The sequence below is a fragment of the Dendronephthya gigantea genome, unplaced genomic scaffold, assembly GCF_004324835.1.
Source record: "Dendronephthya gigantea isolate DGI-Jeju-01 unplaced genomic scaffold, DenGig_1.0 000253F, whole genome shotgun sequence".
Lineage (NCBI taxonomy): Eukaryota > Metazoa > Cnidaria > Anthozoa > Malacalcyonacea > Nephtheidae > Dendronephthya > Dendronephthya gigantea.
This window is the reverse complement of record NW_021163263.1, coordinates 181643-206259: the sequence shown is the minus strand read 5'-3', so window position 1 is coordinate 206259 and position 24617 is coordinate 181643. Positions and strand designations below refer to the sequence as shown.

Sequence of the window (24617 nt, the reverse complement as noted above, 5' to 3'; positions counted from 1 at the left end):
TTGGTTATAACTCGCGAAAATTGGGATATTGTCAATTTAAAAGTTTCATTTTTTCTTCTGACGTTTGATTCATAAAGGTATACTTACGGGAAATTTGTTACTGGTCGACTGGAAACAACATTGTGTCTCAAGAACAACCAAGTGGAACAAAATTGTTTGAAAGAAACCAAAAATGTACGTACATGTAGCAAAAGAAGGCGCTAAAACCTCAAACATGTTGCATTGCATACGTTGACTAACACCGCACTTATTTCGTGGTGTAATAATATAGTGAATTTACTCTGTATATAATTATATTTGTTCCCCCCACTGCATGGATATAAAGCCCCTTTAATTGGAGCGCATTCACTCAATCATGGCCACTAGTTCGTGACAAAAGCCTTACTACAATTCGTTCGCATTTTGAATACGAACACTATGGCAGTGACGTCATTCTGCAAATTACGAAACAATGACAATCGTGACCGACCGGAAAAAAATAGGAGATCGTTAAACGTTAGTAAAAACGGCACAAAATAGTTAGTTTATGTTATTTATAATACTTAAAAGTCAAAAACATATAATTTGTTACCCTCCCCCCTCCGTTACTTATGGGCACCCCTGCTTACCATCTATAGGACGCTTTTTAGTAAAATTTCAAAACGTGTATAGGTGAATTACTATTTATTTTTACTATTCTACTATATCTATTTTTAAGGCTTTCATGGTCAAACCTGTAGCTAATATTTATGTGTTTTATTTTTTAGATAACAGGATGCGCTCATATTGATGCTAAAGAACTAATCAATTCACATACCCCTGTTGGATATTATTTACATATTACTGCTATGTTTACCGAAATCTCTACTGGGGTTAAAATAAAAGAAACAGCCCGAAGTCCTAATATGGTGTTGAAGTCTAAAGCCATGTCACTAATTGATGTTCCTCAGAAATTTAAACCTGGTTTTCCAATAAAATTTAAGGTAGTTGATTTTGTTTTAAGATAAACTTTGTAGCGATTTGAATACTTAGTTGGGGGGTTGTTGAATATATGCTTTAAAGCCAGCGTTTACAATTTAAAAGAATCAGCACGAACAGAAATAACAAAGTTATCTTCTGCTAAATATGGTTGCTTGAATGAAAAATGTTCTGCTTTTGGGAATTCGAAGTGATATCTAAAGAAAGGTTTCAGTGATAATTAACATTTCAAAGCCTTGTTTGACAAATATTCAGAAGAAATATATCCACTTCCTATCGGCGGAAGAATAAGTCGTGAAAGACCGTTACAAAAGCTAATTAATGTTTTTTTAAATTATAGCCTAAACATTAAAGTAGAATAAATATTACTTATTTAAATATGTCTTTTAAGTGTTTTCGTTTGTATTTCCAACTTTAATCTCGTTTTATATACGAACCAGACAAAGACCATATTTTCACAGCAACAACAAAGAAAATGGGGGGAAACTCATTATGTCGATCACCCTTAAACGTGACATACGTAAAATATCCGCACCACGGTGTCCACGAGAAAATTTTTTTTCGTTTTTAGGTCCAGATTAAATACCTTGATGGGACACCTGTAACTGATGGAACAATACGAGTTGACGTGTCTGAACGTCAGCACAATGTTCGAACATCAAGTAAAATATTCCGCAGGTGGTATTCTGTGGCAAACGGTGTGATTGTTGTCCCCCTAGAGAACGTGTCGCCTTACGCAAAGGCACTCACCTTTACGGTAATGCTATATCCGAATCTAATGCAGCTATCAAATCTTGTAACATTTTAGTACAATTAATTAATCCTCACAAGGATTAATTTGCGTTTGAATTTGAGCAGTTGCATGCATGCAGAGTCCGTATAGTTGTGAAATCGATGCGGATGATATATATGATTTATAATAATTTTATTTTGTAAAATGGCGATTAACCGCGGGTAAAACTGCGTACATATGTTACTTCAAGAAGGATCTCGTCGAGAAAAATTTTGTAGGTTCACTTTATATAGGTTCAATTTATTCATGAACTCATTATATTTATATATTAATATATTTCGTAAATAAGATTTGGATATATGTGGTATTGCTGCAAATGTCCCTGTTTTAAGTTGGAATTAAAATTTATTACCTGTAGCCTTACTTTAGGCTATTTTTTAAACATTTAGGCCAACTACAACTCAGACCAATTGTTGAAAGTAAAAACTTCCAATTCTTGGTACTCTCCAAGTTTGTGTTTTTTGAAATTGGTCTTACCTGATCACGGCTTACCTGCGAAGGTAAATTTAATGGAATATTAACTATTTATATAGGCAAGCTAGGATTTGGGAATTTATTAGTCTAAAATTTGTTTCTTATTAAAATGGACGATCGTTATAATAATAATAATAATAATATTTCAAATTTATATTGCGCATATTCTGTAAAATATTCATATGCGCATAAGCACATAGTAGAGAACGTGTCGCCTTACGCATATAGTGTGCACGCGCTATTATTTCGGTTGATCAGTAGTGTATTTACAGCTTTTTATCAAACCGCTTACACTAAGTTTATATATATGTACTCCGCAATGCATGCTTTTCACCAATTTTTTTCTCAACTTTTATTAGTATTTTTTAGGATGATATAATGTTTTCTTTCAGGTCGGAAGCGAAGGATCTGTGAAAGTCTTTTACACTGTCCCTGATAACATGCGAAGAAATATTCCATTCTTTTACAAAGTATAGTTATTAAATATTAAATTATAAAACATTCACTTAAACGAGGTACGAACATTTTAACGTCGTACATAATGACTATTCGAAGAAAAGCTGTTAAGCCATGTATCACCATTAATATGATCACGACATGGTTATTTAAACTAATTTGGCACTGGATTGTTTAATGGGAGTATATTGATGTTAGGCAGAACTCGCTGTAACACACAATTCTTCGAATTAATCTTCCTCACACAATTCTTCAGATTATCAACTTATTTTTTTGCTAAACGCGTAACCAGACTCATTACATTATTCATCGTTTTAAAGATTTTGTGTAAAGGAAATCTGCTGTTATCTGGCGTTACTTGGAGAACACAGGATTGGCAAACTCTGAAAAATTCCTCGAATCGTAATCATAGACAATTTACGTATAACAGAAGAAGCATAGCTGGAAGATCAATGAATAAATTTGAGCTTTACTTCAATGTTACTCAGGAAATGGTTCCGAGTTGCAGAATCTTAGTATACTTTGTCAAGATGGATAAGGAGACTATCGGTGACAGTGTTGTTTATGACGTGGAAGATAAACTTGAGAATCAGGTACCTAAAAAATTCCGCTTTAGGCCAAACGTGTGAGCGCGTTTTAAAGCTTTGCACGAAATAAGAAATAAATATTGCCAATATACACAAAATATTTATCGACGTTTTGACCTCGGGTTATAAAGAGAATGACACAGAAAAATAAACCAAAAAGAACCGTTGTCAGGGAGACGCCGTATGATTGTGAACTATGAAAACAATAGCAAGCAATCTTGGAGGCGTATCCCAGACGAAAAAATACTAAAATTATTAACAAGAGTCATTCTGGTATAGTTAACAGACTCGCGCTTTTGATTAAACCTTGTTCATAGAGATTTCTACTTTCACCGAAAGCAAACGACATTTTCTTGCATGAGATGCAATAAATGATTGGGTTTTTTTGCTATTTGTTTATTTTAACCGCTTTTTCGCCCTCACAGAAGGCACGTGCTATTTTTTCTATCATACTAGGTAGCTCTCCTGACAAAATATACGTATAATATATAGTAAATATGCAGTAGCGTAGCCAGCCTGTCGATTTGTCCCGCTATCCTAATATTTTGGTGTTCACTGACTGTAAAAACAAAAGATTTCTAAAGACATGAATAATTATGATAACTCGAAATTTACATAGAGGGACAAAATCGTCAGGCTGGCTACGCCACTGTAAATATGTGCATAAGGATTGAGAGTTCTAAAATGTTTACCTGTTTTTAATAATTATTGTACCCTAATAGCATTATATCATCTAACTATCGTCCTTCTCAGAGCTCTAATCATGCCTACTCTCCAATAATAGAGAGGTAGATATATAACCGAGTGTGATTGCAAGGAGCAACCTAGTTTTAGCCATCACATATGAGCCCTGTCCGCCAGCGGTGCATGTCTCTGTTGCCTGTGATTTGATGGGCTCAAATATGAAATTCACGTACAATGAGTCTATAAATACCAATCAATGAAAGCAATATATTAAAATTGTTGTTAAGAATTACTGAAATTTAGGGATTGATCAGAGTTTGCTTGATATTAACTGCTGCCTTATTTTTAGTTGTATGTGAATTTCGTCGACGAAGAGAAAAAGCCCGGGGAAAAAACAACAATTGTTATGAAAGCCAAACCTGGCTCGCGTGTGGCTATTTCTGCCCTGGATAAAAGTGTTTTACTCTTGAAAGAATCAGATGAAATATCAAAAAAGGAGGTGATTAATACTGCTGAGTATTCATAATTATAACATCACCATAATTTATATAATTTAGACCATATATTATCTACTAACAAGCAGGATTTGTGTGGGAAATACTAAAGGGACAATTATATAAATTATTAAGACGGATGATACCAACGACATTGATGGATTCCTAATGCATCAGTGTCTGTCGTAAACGTCAGAAATATAGATGCATGTATAGCCTAATATATATGATAATAAACTAACCGTTTCCCTTGTCGATAAATCCATGATCAGGAGAGCACTCTATAAAATTAAAGGCTCTTAATTCCAACAAACGGAAAATTTTAAAGATATCTTAGCTTCACGAAATGGCAATTAAGTTTTAACACCGGAAATATGCTTCGAGAGTTTCGCTACGCACGAAAACAAGAAATGAAAAAAATTTGCATTGCTTGGAATGTTCTTCTGATGTGATTTATTCCTATTTAATATGCATGTGCGGCGAGTTTACTCAGAAGCGGAATTTTTCAATAAAAGTATATATAAGCTATTTTTACCAACTTTTTTTATCAACCTCCTATTTGCTCCTTTTTCGCTATTTATTTTGGTATTAAAAGCATGTCATTCAATAGTTAAAAGCCTGATCTTTCCGAATGCGAAAAAAATTCGTTACTAGAATGAGTAGCTCACGTACAATAGCGCGAAAAATTTGGATTACCTCTTTTTTAATACATCTTTTATAGACGTTATAACAGAGTTTTATATTGTTTATAAATTTACTTATTGGCTATCATTGCTTTAATTTGTATATTAGTATAGCAAAAATACAACATCGCAAAAAGCTTTGATGTTCGTGCCTTGTGACCTCACGCATCATTTGATTTCTTTGTAATTTTTCTCCTAATTTCGAATTTTTGTTTGCTTTATAGGCTATTAATTTTTTAAATCTACAAGAAGTCGGTCCAATGAACTCACGCCAGTACTTCACCTGTAGCCGGAATTTGAGAAAGCCTGCTAGAACAAATGACCAAGTCTCTCAAATATTTAATGTAAGTATGAATATTTTTAGCACAAAATTATATTTCAGAAAATGTATCATGCCACCATGTCTATACCTAATGGAAAGAATTAATCCATTGCGCAATTGTGGTTGATTTATCGCTAGATATTAATCTAATCGTTAAGTCTTTGCATATGTCTTTAAATTGTTTATGACATTTCCTTATATTCTGTTCTTAATTGTGATTGATTTTCGGTTGTTGTATCTCTAAGTTGTCTCTCTATAAGCGAAAAGGCCTCGACGGGATCGTATACACTATACGGTTAGGTGTGTTCTGTACTATTAATCAAACCATAAACGTGGCAATGAGCAAATATCGAAGCAATTTTACGGTCAAGTATGATATAAGCTGTTGTTTGTCTTGGTTATTGGGAACGTGGTGAATGGAACTTAATGCATGGACCGATTATGTTTAGGAACTGCACGCATTCGATTCTTTACATGCCTATATAATGTATTGTTAATTGTTTTTGTAAAGGAACTGCAAAAATTCGTTCCTTATTTTAGGAACTCTATTTTCGGAACAATTCAGTTGTTCTCCTATATAATAAAGAGCCATGAATGCGAACTTATATTTCGCTTTTGAGCAAAAGAACAACAGCAACCGTTTGTTCATTAATTTTCCGTACTCTATTATCGGAACTAATGCATGAATGGTTCCTTATGCGTTAATTAAGGAACGTTTCAATACATCATAAACTTAATTTGTGGTGGCCTTTCTATATAAACGTCTGCAAATGATTAAATATTACAGAAAGGACGCTTTTCATGTCAGTGACTCATTACGGTTTTGCATGGCAGTTCCTTCTTTACTTTTATTTTGAACGACCGGATAAGGAGGCGTGAATGATAATTTTGTTATTTCACTTTATACTATCTGCATTTCAATGCCTTGCGATTCTGTCAATATCAAATTCAATCAAAGGAACCGCATGTTCCGATTAATTAACGTTGCAAAACATTTCGGTTGAAAGAAAACAATATATTTATACACTTGTAGACTAATCATTTATAATTACATTGGTATTCTGCATTCTTGAAATTTGTGGAGAGGGCACTTGAAAATGCAAGTCCAGCGCATGTCAAACTTTTCCAGTCCTTTTCTCAGATAATTATCTTCCTCTTGCGTCAGTCGAATTACTCGTATCTGCACTTGCCTGTTTTATCTTTCGCACGAATTGGCGTTCCACTGACAGGGTTCTGCAAGGTATCATTGTTTTCATATGTTTTGACTTTTTCTTGACAAGGAACGTTGGACTCGCTGTATCTCAGTTGCTGCACGCACATGTCCATAACTTTTCCATTTTGATCGCGCAACTTTTCCATATGGGATCGTCCTTTTGGAGCGAAATTACGAGTTTGCAGCTTCCGATGATGAACTCTTGCTACGTTTGAGCTCTGTTTCTGGTCATGATACACGTCGTTGTGCTTGCACATCTAAGCTGCTCGCGCTTTCTGTTTCTATTATATGATCTGCCTATATCTTATCGGATGAAGGTATTTCCGTATTCCAGGGTTTCAATATCTAAGTCTTTCGTCCAGTGAGAACGCATCTGCATGTTTTGTCAAACATTGTCTTGCTCGCTTTATATATACTTCGGTGACGGAGAAGTTTTGAAGGACGGGCCCAGGTGAATGAAATATGCTATACCGTTCACGTAGCCAAGGCCGCCAGATTGTCCTATTTGCCAAACACTTTCTAAATGATCGTGAAAGTCTGTTCAAAATCTGGAAGAACATAAAAAAGTTCAACCGTTGACAACACCGATTATTCATCTTCGCCTGATCGCATCAGTACTTTACGAATTTGAATGCTCTGGCACCGATATTTCGGTTTGCTCCGCTTGTTTTCCACCGGCGGTCGTGCTTTGAAGCCAAACACAAAATGATCGCCCTAACTCAGAATCTGTAGCACAACATGGCATTGTTGCCTTGCTTGCCGTCGAACACGACTGCCTTATATCAGATGTTATTTCATGGCTTCCTCCAAGGATCGGCGTTTCAAAGTACGTGTGACGATGGGTGCTTTATTTTCACATGCTTTCGGCATTCTCTTTGATAGGAAAGAGCTTGATGATCACAATTTGGGGTTGTGACATGAGAGAATCCTTCTTTACCTCTTTCCAGGCGAAGTCTTTGGGGTTTTCGAAATGCCCCTGTGACACTTTTCCAGTCAATGTTTGTCTGCTGTTGTGCCATAGAACAGCGGGCGAGAAAAAGGCTGGCAACCCTTAAGCTTCTTATTATGTATATAATTATACGCACTACAGAAAATAGCTGTTTCAAGAAAATTATACTTATGTATGACGTGTCGAGAATTAGCCTCCGTTCAGTATCGTTTGTCCTCGACAAGTCTCAATTCACAAATTCGATTGGGTTTATGAAATATATTGATTAACAAATAAAATTAAAAGTTATACTAAATCTTCACCCAAATTCACGTTGCAGCTATGTCGAATTAATATCGCGTCTCTCGAGTCACAGACCGTTTCGCACACTATGACCCTCTATCACCAACTGACTCAATTTTGTGCAGATCCCTTATTTTACCCATATTGCTTCCCATTTCTGTGCAGTGCGTGTCATCACCTATTATTTCGTGCGCCCCGTTGTCGCTCAGTCCCGACACACTCCCCCCATATATCTTAGTGCTGTGATATATGTCTACAAAGGGTCTGAGCTAGTGCTACTGATTCAAGCTTAAATGCAATCTAATATTAGTGTCCTAATATGGATAAGTGTCACCGTTCATCTTCTTCTGCTTGATCCCGTAAGCGGATTGCTGCCGCTGCTGCTGCATCACGTTTCGGTCGGGGTTGGAAGGGAGGGGTGTCTGGGTTTAACGTGGTTGGAGGTGGTAAGTCACAGGAAAGTTCTATCGGGTAGAGTTGCTGTATTGCACGTTCAAGAATTCCATTTGGCGTCCTGATCTTTGCTCCCCGTACTACGTCATCACGCCCTCGAATCAGCTCTTCGACTACGCCCATCTTCCATAAATTTCTGTTCTTCTCCTCTCCTTCGATGATAACAGCATCACCACGGTTGGGATGATCTGCGTTTTTCCCATTATCTTGTCGGTGTCGATCTCTTAGCCCACGAACGTATTCTCTATACCACCGTCTCCACAACAAATCCTTGCATCTACGAAGAAACTTCGCTCTCTTCCGAAGGCTGTGGTCCTCAACGTGATAAGATTCCACTTCAGGTAAGATAACTGGATTTATCTGCAACATTCTTGCGGGGGTGAGAACAGTTTGTTCTACGTCGTCTTCAACGTATGTTAACGGTCGATTGTTCATTACAACTTCTATGTCTAGGATCACGTCTGATAATTCTTCAAAGGTTAGATTACCGTTCCCGATACTTTTATAAAAACATCGTTTAAAGAGCCCGATCAACCGCTCGAACTGTCCACCCCACCAGGGTGCGCGACTCAGGTTAAACCTCCAATGGATCTCCTTGTCCGTAAGGAAACCGTTTATGATCTCATTTCCAATTGCCTTTTTCAGCCAGTTTGCCGCAGCCTTGAACGTAGTGGCATTATCTGAGTATATGATTTGTGGTCTCCCCCTTCGAGCGATCAATCTTTTTAGGCTAGGCAGAAATTGGACAACCTCCAATGATTTCAACAGCTCCAAATGAACTGCTCTTGTGAGGCTGCACGCGTAAAGTACCAGATACGCTTTCTTTTCCGCTTTTCCTGCTGTTTTGTATTTGATTGGTCCAGCGAAGTCGACTCCTATCACTTGGAATGGGGTTTCTCCTTGCGTTCGCGTAACTGGTAGTCGTCCAGGCGGTGGTCTGTGATACGCACGAGCGCGGAATCGCACACATCCATGACATTTGCTTCGTACCTGCTTCACAAGGCGACGTAGTCTAGGTATCCAGTATCGCTCACGAACTTCAGCCATGGTCGCCGGTACTCCCCCGTGAAGAGTGATGATGTGCGCTTGTTCGACTAGTTTCTTTGAAAACTGCGAATTTGCAGGCAAGTATACCGGATACTCGCCTTCGATTCGCCCGCGACACTCTAGAATTCCGTTCTGGTTAGGTTGGAGGTTTAGCTCGATTTTCGTACTCTCGAATTCCGGTGCGTCCCTAGCTCCATCTTGAACTCGTTTAATCCACCACAACCGTGCGTCTTCGATCTCCTGCGTCTTTATCGGTCCCAGGGACTTCGCTTTCCTTTGGGTGTGTTGAATGAAGCGGTTAATCCAAGCACAAATTCGAAGGGTTTTCCGCAACGTATACCGCTCTAGTAGTTGGTCAAACACGTCCTCGTGTGCCGTTTGATTCATCGTGACCAAAACTCGCGTCGACGGTTTTTCCTCTTGCTTCGAATCCGAACTCGCCACAGGCACAACTTCCGGTGGCCACGTCTCCTGGTTGTTAAGCCACGTAGGACCGTGCTTCCATAACTCGTTTCCCACCACATCTCCTCCGCGGCTCCCTAGGTCAGCGGGATTCTCGTTCGTTGGGACGTGATGCCATCTGATCCGGTCGAGTTCTTTGACCTTTTTCACTCGGTTGGATACGAATTGCCGGTACTCGCCTTGTCCATTGATCCAATATAACGCGACTGTCGAGTCCAACCAACAGTGTATCTCGGTCACCTTCTCCATTCCGATCGCTCGCTCGACGTTCGTCACTAAGTTTGCGGTCATATGACCAGCGACAAGCTCTAAACGGGGAATCGTGAGGCTCTTCTTCGCAAGTCTGGACTTTGCACACACGATACCTTGGGTTGTTCCGCTCTCTTGCTCTGCGACTGCGTAGACGACCGCAGAAACTCCGTTCTTACTGGCATCCCCGAATCCGTGAAGGGTGATTGACTGTACTGGCTCTCTGTGAGGGGCTAAAGTTCGAGGGACCGTGTACTGGCCTGGCAGGTTTTCGTACCACTCTTTCCACCGTCTCTTCAAAGAACCGTTAAGTTCTTCATCCCAGGCAAGTTGCTCTTCACACATTTCACGGTACAGTAGTTTTGCTACTAGGGTAGTTGGGGAAACCAGGCCGAGTGGGTCGTACACACTTGCAACCTGCGACAGGGCCTCCCTTTTCGTAGATGCTGCGTCTCGTTCTTTGTTTACTACAACACTTAAACGGTCTTGAGCTTTGTTCCAACCCATACCGAGGATCTTTGTCTCAGTCCCCTTTGTGCCCAGCTGCTGTTTCGCGAAGGTAGTTTCCGGGTTGCCCACGTTGCCTTCATTGGCGCTCTGGTCGGTATCCTCGAGTTCAGAGGCGTTTGAGTGCCATTTATGCAGGTGGAAAGTGGCATCCTCAAAAATACTAACCGTCTTCGCTTTCTTCTCTTTGACCTCTTCAACATTACACCTCCCTCCATCACATCATCGACATACAGGCCGCCTTTTATCTCTTCCACCAGAGCCGGATATCTTTCTCCCAACTCTTTAGGTGTTCGTTCAGGACACCTCCAAGAAGGAAGGGAGAACAGGTCAGCCCAAACAGCGCCCTAGTAAACCGATAGACTGTGAGGTCGTCACTATCTGGTGCCTTCCAATGGAAGCGTAGGGAATCTCGTTGGTTTTCGCGTATCCGGACTTGCAGGAAGGCTTTCTCGAGATCAGCGGTCAGCACGATGGGGAGGAAACGTAGACGAACTAAAATATCCCACAGGTGGTTCTGGAGTGGTGGGCCAGGGTTCAAGCATTCGTTCAAGGATGGATCAGATGCCGATTCTTTGGCGGACGCGTCGTAAACGACCCGAAGTTTCGTCGTCTCTGCGGTCTCCTTTACGACGGGCTTGTGGGGAATGTAAAACTCTTTACCCTTTGCTGTGGCAGGTGCTGGTTCGACAATACCTTTCACGAGCTGATCTTGAATAATGTCGTTGTACTCTTTGTAAATTCCTCTTTTCTCGAGACGTTTCACCAGGTTGTTAAGTCTCCTTATGCTTCCTCTTTCGTTCGACGGAAGGTGTGGATGATGCGATTTCCACGGTAAGCTAGTCTCGTACCAGCCTTCTTTGTCGCGTGTGAGCTCGTCTTTAAAATCATCGTAAATCGCTTGAGAGCCTTCCTCGGTGGGATCTTCAAGACCGAGGACGTCTAACCGACACAATCGCTCGAAATCGTTTTGAGATGTTGTGGTCAGTAGCATCGTATTCTGGTCCAACTCGATTCCAGGACTCATGATCATCCAACCAAACCTTGTAAATTCCGCCACGGGATCACCGTCCTTTCCTACCAGGGGTTTGGTCCTTGTTTTTATCCGAGCATACTCGCCGTTTCCCAGCACGAGGTGAATGGGTAGCTCACTCTTTGTGTCGCGTTCGTCCATTTTGACCGAATTCAAATGTTTATATCGTCTCACGAGTTGGTCGTAATTGGGGTTACTAGTTGTCAGAAGCTCGCTCTTTTCAACTTTGTTCAAGCTCACGTTTATTTTGCACGAATCGTCCAAGGAACTAACTTCTACATCGAAAACTTCTATTCGCTTTGTTTGCGAAGTCATCAACATGTCTATTCGCTGGCTCTTTATTTCGCTGGGTTTAATGTTTAACGCGTTGACAAGTTTCGCGGACGCATAGGAACTGCCGGCGCCAGAATCAATAAGTGCGCGAGTCATTACACCATTAACTTTCACAACAACAACTGGAAATATCCCTTCCGCGCTTGCCCCATCTGTCATCACTTTCTTAGCCCCGGGTGATTGGTCCCTTCTTTTGTATGATCTTGACCAGACCTTTCGTCGCGTTCATGCTTGTACTGTTCGCAGATGGATGAGTGATGACGCTTGTTGCAATGCCCACAAGACGTCTTGCTGGCACAGTCCGAAGCTCGGTGAAATTTCGTAGCGCAGTTAAAGCACAAACCCTTTCTTGCTAAAATTTGCTTTCGGTCACTGGGATTCACGACATTTGTGCATGAAACCGCCTTATGGCCAAGATCGCCGCAATAAACACAGCCCAAAAGTTTTTGTTCATTTCCGCTCGCGCGAAACAACTTCTTACGGTAATCATCTTTGCGCGGAGGGTCGCTTTCGTTTACCGGATTGCGTTTTACCCACTGTCGCAATGCCTCAGCTAACTTCTCGAAATCCCATGTTTCCCATTCAGGATCGGTTCTAACTAAATCGCCCCTGATACCTGACAATTTATCTAATGTCATCGAGACATTTCCGTTAACCTGATCGAGTTTCCTCAAGGTCTGCAAGGCTCGCACGCAATAGGTCAAAGTCTCACTAAATTCGGCAATTCTACGGGGGTTACTGTTCGTAATATGAGGTAGATCGAGAATCTCCCTTATATAGCTTTTGACAATCTCGGATTCCTTGCCGTAATTGTCTTGGAGAATGGCTTTGGCTCTATTGTAACCTTCGGTTGAAAAGGGCAGGGACTCGACGCATGTTTTGACCTTTGGACCCAATAATTCTAACAAATACGTAAACTTGGTAATGGGGGCCACGGAACTCTTATCAATCCCTTCGGTAAATTGTCCCCAAAACCTAGGCCAGTCTTTAAATGACCCATTAAACTTCGTAATCACAAGTCTCGGTAACTTTGCGTTTCGACTTGGGCATTCCTGAGTTTCCGGTTTGGGTGGGGTCATTTCCCTTTGCATGCGTAGTTTCTGTTCATGCAACTTTAGTTCTGCTTCACGTTGCTGCTCTAGTCCTGCAGCCTTAGCGTTACGTTTCTCTTCAGCTAACCAATCGCTCAACTTTGAAATCTGTAAATCAGCTACTTCGAGTGTCGCCTCAACACTGTCGCTCCAATCGGAAATTTCGCTCATGCTTGTTTTTCTCGCGATTTTCTGTTCCTCAACTTTGCGCTTGCACTCGTTAGCCGCGGTGTTTACAGATTGCAGTGTTTCGATATGGCGTTTTATAGTTTCACGCTTACCTGTTGCCAGGATTTTATCTGACCTTCTCGTAACCAATTTCAGCTGGGATAATTTCGTCTCCAATTCGATGTCTTCCTTTGTCAATTCTGGAGGTATACTTTCTCCGGTTGGTTGAGCGGCCATCTCCGTAACTGTCTCTCCAGCAGTACTCTCTTTTTCTTCCCATCGTTGTTCAACGAGTTCGCAATCCCGTCTCGGAGGTGCCAGGTGTCGAGAATTAGCCTCCGTTCAGTATCGTTTGTCCTCGACAAGTCTCAATTCACACAAATTCGATTGGGTTTATGAAATATATTGATTAACAAATAAAATTAAAAGTTATACTAAATCTTCACCCAAGATTCACGTTGCAGCTATGTCGAATTAATATCGCGTCTCTCGAGTCACAGACCGTTTCGCACACTATGACCCTCTATCACCAACTGACTCAATTTTGTGCAGATCCCTTATTTTACCCATATTGCTTCCCATTTCTGTGCAGTGCGTGTCATCACCTATTATTTCGTGCGCCCCGTTGTCGCTCAGTCCCGACAGACGTCTGTGCGAAGACGAAACGTATCAATCTCTGTCCGAATTGATGAATTAATATCCATAGAGATTACTGTCTAAATCTTTGAGTATAGGTCGCTAAATTCCTTCGAATCGAATATGCGCGAAGAGCTAATTCTATTATGCAAGTTTCACCATTTCGATGTTACATGAAAACTTCATCGAATATTAGCTTTATAAATATATGCTGTGCGAACAATTCGTAAGCACAATTTTTTTGTCTTTTGCACCACATTTTACACATGCACGTATTTATTTCAGCATGAAAAATGGTTATGTCAAATATAATATGAAATGATTTCTATATAGAAAGCGGTTCAACTCTCACACATGCAGCTGGCCTAATCCAATCAATCAATCAATCAAACAAAAAATTTATTTAAAACACGGTAAAATCTCCAGTATAACAACTTATGAGAGGATTAACATTTGTGACCTTCCACGGGAAAACGTACGTTAACGATATTTCGTTGAAACGGCAAAACGAACGGATAACGAACGGGTAGTGAACGATCTGTAATAACGTTTCAACGAACCCAAAAAACGTTTTGACGAATTCAGCTAAAAATGTGAACGTTTAAAGTCGAGAATACGAACGGATAAATAAACGTTCAATCTGAAGCCGTTTGAACGATTTATGTTTATGAACGGTTTTAACGAATTAGTCTGAACGCCTGTTGCGCGTATGATTGACGCAAGATATTATTGACTAATTAAAAGAATAGGAAATATTTTCAAACACGTAACATGTGTTGGCGCAAGTATGCGTGTACATATAAATAGCTATACCTTCATTTGAATGTTTAACTAAATTTATTAGCTAAACTACCTAAATCACATTATTTTATACTTTATATACATATATACATTTGCATTTTGCATCAAAATTCGGGTTTATTAATCGTTAGAAAGCCTTCAGTTATTAGTACAAATTATCATCGTTACGTCAAATTAATCAATGCATCATCTGCAACTATACCATCAAAATATTCAGCGCGTGTTTATTTGCAACAACGTAACAGATTTTGTAAATCTCTCCACGGACAAACTATATGTATGGGTGGTTAAGGACATATAAACACATCATGCATGCATCCGTTTTATTAACACGGCTCTAAACCGAGAGTAAACGAAGATTGCCATAAATGGCCTGGCTTCGATAATAATATCATAGGCAATGTCATTGGTCACCGTCTAAGTTTGGTTGAGTTTCAGCTACTGGATACATATTTTATGTTAAACTAAACACAAGAGATTCCATTGTACACTATTGCTTATACTCTTTGACGCGCAAACGACTAAATTAATTATCGCAAGGATCAAGTTGTTTACAGATGATAACCAGACATTAATAACAGTTATACAGAATATCGCATACGCAAAGCTCGTTTGTATACGAACCAGCGTAGTAACGTGTGCTTGCATGCTGTCAAAACTTATTTGGTATAAATAGCCTACTACATTAAATATCCCAACCATTTATGCACGTGAAAATCCACATTTCAATTTCAGCAATGCATTGCGCGGTAATAAAATATTTAAAATATAAGCTTGGATATTTACCTAGTGCTCACAATATGTTCCGTGCGGCAATAGCCTCTAGCTGCGGTCAAGCTTGTCGCGGAATGTCGCCTATACACAGTACTGTCAGTAGCAACTAAGGGCATCATTACACCTTAAGAATATTTAAAAATTTGATAATAATCTATTTTATCCACTGCATGCACCATCGCCATATTTTCTTCGCAAAGCTAAAGCTGCAATGTCCCTATTTCTGCCGCCATATTTTTTCATGTAAGTGATATGTTTTGTGACCATACGACCACATATGCATGTGTTACTTGTGATATTAAATTAGCTAACTAAATTCCTGGTGGTCATATTCATCAGGAAATATTTTATTTTCCCCAAATATTCGACCATCTACATAGGTAACTGTGTAAATACCTATGCTACCTGCATGAGCCTAACAATAGTGACCTAAAGAAATAGAACGCGCGTAAATTAATGGGATAATTTTCGAAATCTTCATTTCAAACCACCGCGGCAATCCGCAATCCCGAAGGTCCGAATTCAGTTCCGCCCTGCAAAACAACTTAATACTCAACCCCGGCAGCAAGAAAAGATTGCACAGTATTTTCACTAAAGCATATAGCAATAGCACGCCCATATAGAAACCGGGTTTTTAAATCACAAAGAGTGCAAATAATTTTTTCTGCAAAGCATATAGCAATGCTGCCGCCCATATAGAAACGACAATGCCAAATGCATGCACAGGGGAGTTTATACTCACCATTTTAAGAAACAAACGATCCTCAACATCTTCGAGACATCTACTTGTGACACAATTTGTGCCTCCTGCTTACAGTAAAATTAACTAATCAAGATTATTTAAGACATGCATGAAAGCATTAATCCATTTTGTCTGGCGAAATCTTTTTATATCATATAATTATATATATTTCGAGGTAGCATCTACCCCTTTTTTATGAAAAATGTCAGCAAAGTTTGTAAACAATTGTTGTTTCAATGTAAGTAAATGCATCCTATAAATTGTAACCACCACGGCCCAAGCTAACAACTTTTCTAACCTCAGCCAAGCCATTTTCAAGGTCTGGCAACCTTTCATGTCATGTTTATTCGGAATGATTGGATGATCGTGGCCCAACTTGATTCCACCGGCCATGATAAGCAATCTAAAGAGGTATATTGCAGTGCGCATTTATATCCGAATACATTTTACTCGCGTTAACATATATATAAAATGCAATTGAGAACGTCTTGTTATATACAATTGCATGATCATCTATATGAAATCTTACTTCGAATGCGTGTCATATTTCGATATATATGCATGGTCAATAGAGAGCTACAGTTTAGCCAAGCAAATACACTCAAGGAAAAAAAACTTTAGTTTAAATCGAGAGAACCGTTATACGAATTCTGTTGATGATCATCAATAAGCCTGATTTCAATGCTTGGAGGAAAATAATTGCAAGCGCGCCTAATAAAGTGGCCAAGTCATGACTTTCCTTATATCATAGCTAATGTTTCATTTAGTGTTCATACCTGGTATTAACCTTTATATATGCTTGCGTTAAAACGCCTTGACTTCTCCATAGATGCTAATATCCAGCAAATATTTGGGACAGTGTTCGCGAAATTATTGGTAAAGATCTTTACCCGCGCGCTCATGCACGCATAAACAGTTGACAGGCGCCATTTCAAATTTGCTCATTTTGCCGCTCTAGCTGGCAGGCTTCAAGGTGCAATGACCATGCATAGTTGCAATTTAATATCCGGAATGTAATTTCTAATCAAGGGAGGCCAAATCAAAATTAGTGAAAATTTTCCTGTTGCCCAACAGCTGATATGTTGTCCAAGCAAGATAAATTCCAATGCTCCTTTTCTGATGAATTATATATAGCGAAATATATGTGGCAAAATATCTGAAAGGTCAAACTTAAATGTTTGTAAACGTTAGCTTGGCAACTTGCCCTTTGGGCTTGTGTCAGCCCAGTTGTGCGCAATGAAGGACTGCACGCACTTTAAAACATAGCGCAAAACTCAACCTCACAAAACACGGAATTTTTTTTGTAATAAAAAAAGTCACACAATGAACATCATTGATATAGGTTCATTACTCTCATACAGTCCTATCATTTATACGATTTGAGCCTTCTCCGCGTTCCACGTTTCCGATTCGAGGAGCAAGTCGAGAGAAATCAAATTACAACCAAAATATACATGGGGAGTGAATTGTGCTGAAATGTGCATATATCAATATATATGAAGTATTTTTTTGTGAATTAAGAGTCTAAATAAATATTTACAATGCATGAGTTATATTTATGCCATGTATAAGTTATATTTATGCAATTGCCACCGTTCAACATGCCAGCAACGATCGAGCCAGATGGCTTAGATCTGGGGAGACAAAGATACCTTTTTAAGGAAATAAGACAATTTTGTAAGCGGGGCACTGAGGATCTTGTTGCTCCGGCTCTAGTTTTAGACTAGATGCACGTACATATTTAAATTGCTATTATATTCATGCAGTGGCGTAACGAACAGAGCTGAGGATGGGGTCTTGAGGTATACTTGGTACTGCGGGGTCCCTTAATTCGCTGTTTGTCATAAATCACGTTTTGCTTATACTATGATGTTTCGTTATCTATCCTGGCCTCCAATATGAGGATCTCTTAGTTCTCGTCGTAACCCTACCGAACGCGCGTTAGGTCACTGTATTTATGTCTTCAAATATTACCTAGGGTATTTCAATTGTTGTATAATTTGTAGCTATGTCAGACTGCATTAAAGACAACGAATTTCAAGCTGAAAGGTCCGTCCTAGGATGCGGTCCTTAATTTTGAATAGATTTTAATCAGTAGCTGCTTCGTACGGAGGCCAGATAAGTTTATCAGATGTAAATAAATTAGCTATATATACACATGGTTTAAAAGTACGATATTAATATGTAACACGCAAAATCCCTCAATTCATTTTAGAATCTGGTTTTGTCTGTTTACATACATTTAGAGACTTCCGACAATTATGCAACTTAATTAGCACCTTGCCAAGGCATATATTATGGCTCGTAATGCTAATATATGGCTTGCGAGTTGTTTGGGTGCGCGGTGAAATTTGGCTTATGGAAGCTACAGAAGTATAGTAAAGCACAAATTCTAACATTTAGTGCATTACCGAAATTCAAAAAACGATAATTTTTTGAGAGAAAGCTTAAGACGTGAAATTTGACGCTAATGGAATAATTGCATGCACTGAATCTTAATAGCCTTCTGTCTGCATGACGCTAAGCATAAACCATAACATGAAGCGCACAAAATAGCATTCGATTAGGCTAGATTGATATAACCCCACTATTTCCTTTACAAGCCTTCTATACTAAGGAACTGAATACGTTTCTGGGAGTATTTCTGTGTAGCACATTCTGCGCTTCTTCTACAAAGTTGTAGCATTGCAAATGTTTAATCTAATATGTTGAACCAAATCCAATGCGATTGAACGAAATTCCGGCAAACGTTTCAACGAACGGTAAATCAAACGGTTGAACGCTTTCGGACCAATTTTCAAACGTTTTTTCCTAAGCGTTCGAACGGGCAATTTCGAACGATGAACGATCTCGAAAATCGTTTCAACGAACGCTTCAAGCGTTTGAACGGCAAACGAACGGATAACGAACGATATTTTCGAACGAACGAAATAGCGTTAACGTATGTTTTCCCGTGGAAGGTCACATTTAACAATACATGATTACATATAACTAATTACATAATACTACAAGTTAAAATTTCACTTTTTTACAAGATTACCGTGCGGGAGTTCAGATTAAGTATTATAGTATTCGTTCACAGCCCATGCAGCGAAACTGTGAAAATGATTGTAATTTTTGTATATTGTCGGGAAGGCTGTTCCACAACAATGCTCCACTATAGTGGAAGCTTCTTTTCCACAACGAATACGAACTTTTCCACATCGAATACCTCTCAAAGGCGACCGGTGATCAGCATCAACGCATCAATGTACGGATCTGGTTTCGTATCGAAATCCTTTTCCTTCTCTTGGCCGAATCGCGTCGTGCGGCGATTGCTAGTGTGGATCGTTGAGGCAAACCTAATTGTTGGAAAACGTTGTTGGAAACCTAATGAAAAAAAGTTTCCGAACATAAATAAAGAAAGAAGCGAACAAAACATGTAGATTTACAAATGTACGTGATGATCTCTCACCAACCTCCAATTGTGCTCGTACACTTTGGCCAGGTATACTTCATTGTTGAGCATCCAGCATCCATCCATGTATGTTTCCATCCGTTGTTTCCTTCTTCTTCTTCTCCTTCTTCTTCTCCTTCTTCTCCACCTTGTTCCTCTTCTTCTTTTTCATCCTTTTCATCAGTCTGTAGTTCGTTGTCGCGGCATGATTTCTCTTCCGCACGTCTCAGTTCTCCTTCTGATGACGAGAAAGTAGTCAGCGGCAAATTTCGGCGTAGTCGTCTTCCATTGTCGAGTTGGTGACGTTCTTATTCTCTGACAAAAGAACGATGAACAGCGCAGGAGGGATCTGACGCGCGAGTGATGCTACCCCTCTCATTTCTTGTAGGTCGCACTGATATTGTTTACAACGGTTTAGTCAAATGGCGATCTACTGTGGGTGAAAAATCTTCTTATACTATTCGAACTGTACCGTGCTTATTATACACCAATCATGGAATGTTGAACTACACGAGAGACTATCATGTGTGTAAACCAATTTCACTTGGTTTTAAATATATATATATATATTTTTATATTTCAATTTCAAAGTCCGTCAAGCTTACAATATAAAATATCATTTTATTTGTTTCATATTTTGTTTCGTCTACAAACATTTTGATCCGAGGAATGTATAAGAATACATATTCAAGAACAGCGCTCTCTATTTTACTACAGTAAAACGGTTTGTTTTAAATTTCGTACGTGTGATGTAGTAATCATTTATGAAGGATGCTTGGCCGTCTATATTTTCGTACCATCTCTCGTTCTCTGGCACATGATGGATGTGGTCGTTAATCTCATTTGCCACCCAAACAACATAGTCCATTGCGTTATTATGTATCCATTTTTCTACGCCTGGTGTTAATTGCGGCAAAGATTTGGTTTTGAAAACAACGATTGGACGCTCCACGTTTTCATTCTCCTCTCCGACGTTTAGGACAGCATTAGTGGTAATGTAGCATAGAGTGTTGTTTCATATACATCTTAGCTGCTTGTGCTTGACAGCTGTCACAAGCCACCCCCCCCCGCCCTTGTAGAATCGTCTTGGCAAGATCGGAGTCCATCATTTGCATCGACCAGTCATCGATAATGAAAAGTTCTGTCGACTCGTTTATCATCGACGTGGAGAGGTAATTTTTTTTTAATGGGTGCGCTAGGTTCCGACGACACAATTCTCTGCAGGACACACGCCCATGATGTTTTCCCTGAATCACTCGGTCCGCACGCGAACAAATTTCGTACCTTCTGCGGCAATCGTCGACCGACAACGCATTGATAAAACTTGTTCAGCAATGCTATTCTCAGTTTTAAGTCCGGAAACGAATTATCCATGGCACTCTTGAAGTACAGAGGCTGTGGTGGCGTTGTACGGTCATACCGAATGAACGCGCGAGGTGAGATCTTTCTGAAGGGCAAGTTGGGTACGCCGTCCGTAAAGCTGCCCGTTGATATGCAAAAGAAATGGCTTCTTCTCACCTCAATGTAATCATCATGGAATTCTATATGTGGGACGATTTCGCAAGAGGGATGAGATATAACAGGTGTATTATTCTGGCCATGTCTTTCAGAATTTTTTCTGAGAAGAGTAATGGGTTCACGTATGTTTCAACTTCCATCATCTTCACAAACCTAAGCATCGCGCTGTCTGGTTTACCATCAACGTATCCACGATGCAACGCGTAATCACAACCTTTCATCATGAGTCCAATGTAACGCAATGTGGTCGTTATGTCGCTTTATGCAGCTACCAGGCTTCGTTATACGAGATTTCTCGTTTCTATTGCCAAATCACATCCAAGTCCGTCAACGGTTAAGAGCGCGTGTGTCAACAACGACAAGCCAATACGGAGTTTGTGGGTAGGCTGGTGGTCGCTCGCTGTCATCTTCGTCTACATTCCCACATGCCGAACGACAAAAGCGATTGGACACATATTCATTAGATCCTTCCTAGGTTAGTGATCGTTATCTTTGACAACCTGAGCAATTTTCTTGCTTGTCACTTCTTCATTCGTAATAGCAGCGCCATTGCGCCTTTAATTTCAGTGAATGACGGTTTCATCTTGTCCTCGTGCAGCGTTGCAAATAGTATTTGCTTCGGGCACTTTGCTGTTTCTCGATATACCATGAAAGACGCGACGCCCGGGTCTGTTTCATAGTATGATAGTATGTTGAGGTGATTGAAAGAATATTGATGCTTGTTAATTTAACCGTACAGTACTTAGCCACTTTAAAACGTTGACACGTAGGGAGTTTTGTAGCCGTTTATACTGTCCAGCTGCTTCCTAGGTAGTCCGGCAAACATCACTAGCAGTCTTATCTACACTGTTAATTTGAAGGTGTTAATTTAGCACCAAAAAAGGTGTTGAATGAATATGGCAAAAATAACACCTGTCGAGGTGCTATTTTAACACCATGACCTGGGTGCTAAATTAACTCCAATCCCTGGTGCTAAATTAACGCCCATTCTGGTGTCAGAATAACACCTTTGGGTGTTTAAATAGCACTACATTTGGTGTTAAAGCAGCACCTTTTTACCTACTGCAATTTAATGTGCAGTTCTAACATCAGTAATCATATCTAAATCAAAATTAACGACACTTATACAAGGAAACTAAAAATCAATATATTTGGTCACAGTTGCATATTTACAATTGCTCCTGTAGGACTATTAACAAAAAACAACCAGACAATTATTTACAATTTTCGACAATCAATGTCAAGTTCTTATAATGCAACATTACAATTTTCGACAAGTAATGTCAAGTTCGTATAAATTTATCCACAAAAACTCACTTCCCAGCATGTTCTTCCATGGCCATTTTTTATTATTTGTATGTCCTCATCTGTATATGGAGTCATCAACCCTAAGATAAATTTATCAATAATCATTAGTATTATTAGCAAGTCAAATCAGCCCACAAGGTTTCTTAGCATAAAAAGGAGAGATTCTCCTTCAGTTAGACCTAAAGCAACCACAAGCTGTGCTCTGAATGTCTGTTTTGAAAAACAAATTGTTTATCAAATATCAATAGCAGAAAATCTAGTTAGGTTACCAAAACTATAATAGGCACACTAAGCATTGGATAAAGACAGTCTAAATGCAGATTTTGGGGCAATAAACTACAAGTGACATTGTAATTTTGTCCTTGGGAAAATTATAGTATATTAATTGCATGATTTACCTGATTCTCTGTGCAGCTAATCTTGTTTCTTGTTTCTATCCTGTTCGAAAGAACCAATACATACTTCTTGGCCCAATTTTTGGCATTCCTGATTGAAATTTGCCAGCTATACCATGGACCAATTTGTTCTTGCACATTTCACTTCCACTTTACCTGCAAAAAAAAAAAGAATGTGTTCAGTTGCAAACCTTACTTGCAAAAGAAAATGATTTTACTAAATTATGGAAACATACTTTGTTATTTGACTAAAATATAAATGTGAATTTGAAAAATGACAGGCTAAATGGGACTCTCAGGTAACCTGTAGGAGATTATATTTCTTACAGTAATAATTTTATCAAAAGACATACACAGGCATTGATTTTAAACAAATAACTTGCTCTCTAACATCAAATTTATCAAAATAGAGCAAGGATTATCGTTAATGTATGAAAATAGAGCACGGACAATCGTTGATATAGGATAAAATATCGCTAAATTATGTCAATAATATAAGAGACAAGCGAAGACGCATAAAATTACGGTAAAGTAAATATGAATAGTTGTGCGAAAACGCACGGGAATTCTTTGTTCCAAAATCATCTCATTCAAAAATACAAATTTATTTTCCAATAACTTAAAAACAAACAAACATGCTCTTTCCCGGCCGATCCGCCATTTGGTGTTATTTTGACACCCCATATTTAACTCCCTATATGGCGTTATTTTAACACTTTCCGTCGGCAAAAGAGGTGTCATTTTGGCACCTAACAATGGTGCTGGTAATATGGTGTCATATTGACACTTTTAGCGTTATCCCAGATTTGGTGGTGTTAAATTAGCACCGAAGTTGGTGCCAAAATAGCACTTTCTATTTAACACCACCGCATGGTGTTGATTTGGCACCTACGGTGGTGCTATTTTAACACTTCAAAATTAACAGTGTAGTTCACGCAAGACAAAGCGTTTTCCTTTGTAGATTGTAGAACTTATAGTTAGCGTTATTTGCATATGCGGTAAGGTAATTATGCATAAGGAACGCAATTTTCGACTTCGGTTAATGGTATATAGGCCTGTAAACATTTATTATATGTATATATATGTAAAAAACATTTAATTTCAGAATGCTGGTGTCAATTTTGTTTCAAATTTGAGGATTTTTACTCGGCCTTGCATTCGTCCTCGCCCCCGACCAATGCCACGTCGAATTAGATTTTGGCGACGATATTTTTATGAAGGAAGAACAAAGCATAACTGGAGGAGTACATCTCGCCGGAGAAATGCATTTTTGCCTCATCATGATGGTGGTAAGATAGAGAAAAATTATTGAATAAATCCCACCAGGCTGCGGACCATAACATTACTATATAATTGTTCCAATAATAAGCAGTAATGTATTGTAAAATAATTCTTATTGTTCGAAAAGACTGTAGGTGCAAGCATGTATAGTCACAATTAAGCAAAAATTTGCTCATATAGTGCATGCCATCACATACAGCTTGAGGAAATATAATACATTGCTACTATACTTTTTCATCTTACCAAAATATATTGAGAATAGCTATAAAAAAGGAAAATGTTTGAAGAATAAAATAATAATTATTATATAGGATCATAGTCGATTTTAATTTGCTCCTATGCCCTTGCCCTTATTAAAAAATTCTTGTCTGTATCCCAGCTCTCAAATCCAAAAAATATTTCGCAACGTACAGTAGTGAGAAAGAATGAATAGAACTTAGTTAATTAATAATAAAATAACGATTTTTACAAAAAATATCTTATAGGCTT

General features: G+C 39.0%; 2 protein-coding genes across 2 annotated transcripts; one reads left to right on the top strand and one right to left on the bottom strand.

The window, feature by feature from the left end:
• Positions 1-417: 417 nt before the first annotated feature.
• LOC114540892 (C3 and PZP-like alpha-2-macroglobulin domain-containing protein 8) lies at positions 418-24159 on the top strand. The gene is made up of 9 exons (XM_028560899.1): positions 418-495; positions 747-962; positions 1529-1714; positions 2140-2250; positions 2617-2694; positions 3001-3273; positions 4301-4450; positions 5353-5472; positions 23953-24159. Exons 1-9 carry the CDS (start codon positions 418-420, stop codon positions 24157-24159), a joined length of 1419 nt encoding a protein of 472 aa, XP_028416700.1.
• Positions 7923-10811, bottom strand: LOC114540893. Its single transcript, XM_028560901.1, has one exon. The coding sequence runs from the start codon at positions 10610-10612 to the stop codon at positions 8225-8227; it is 2388 nt and encodes a 795-aa protein (XP_028416702.1). The 5' UTR covers positions 10613-10811; the 3' UTR covers positions 7923-8224.
• Positions 24160-24617: the final 458 nt, after the last annotated feature.

Excerpts from the sequence above, each read along its gene's own strand:
- LOC114540892 (XM_028560899.1), top strand. The coding sequence starts at position 418 with ATGGCAGTGACGTCATTCTGCAAATTACGAAACAATGACAATCGTGAC. Across the intron at positions 2,251-2,616 it reads ATCACGGCTTACCTGCGAAG|GTCGGAAGCGAAGGATCTGT; the intron begins GTAAATTTAATG and ends GTTTTCTTTCAG. Across the intron at positions 2,695-3,000 it reads ATATTCCATTCTTTTACAAA|ATTTTGTGTAAAGGAAATCT; the intron begins GTATAGTTATTA and ends ATCGTTTTAAAG.
- LOC114540893 (XM_028560901.1), bottom strand. The coding sequence starts at position 10,612 with ATGGGTTGGAACAAAGCTCAAGACCGTTTAAGTGTTGTAGTAAACAAA.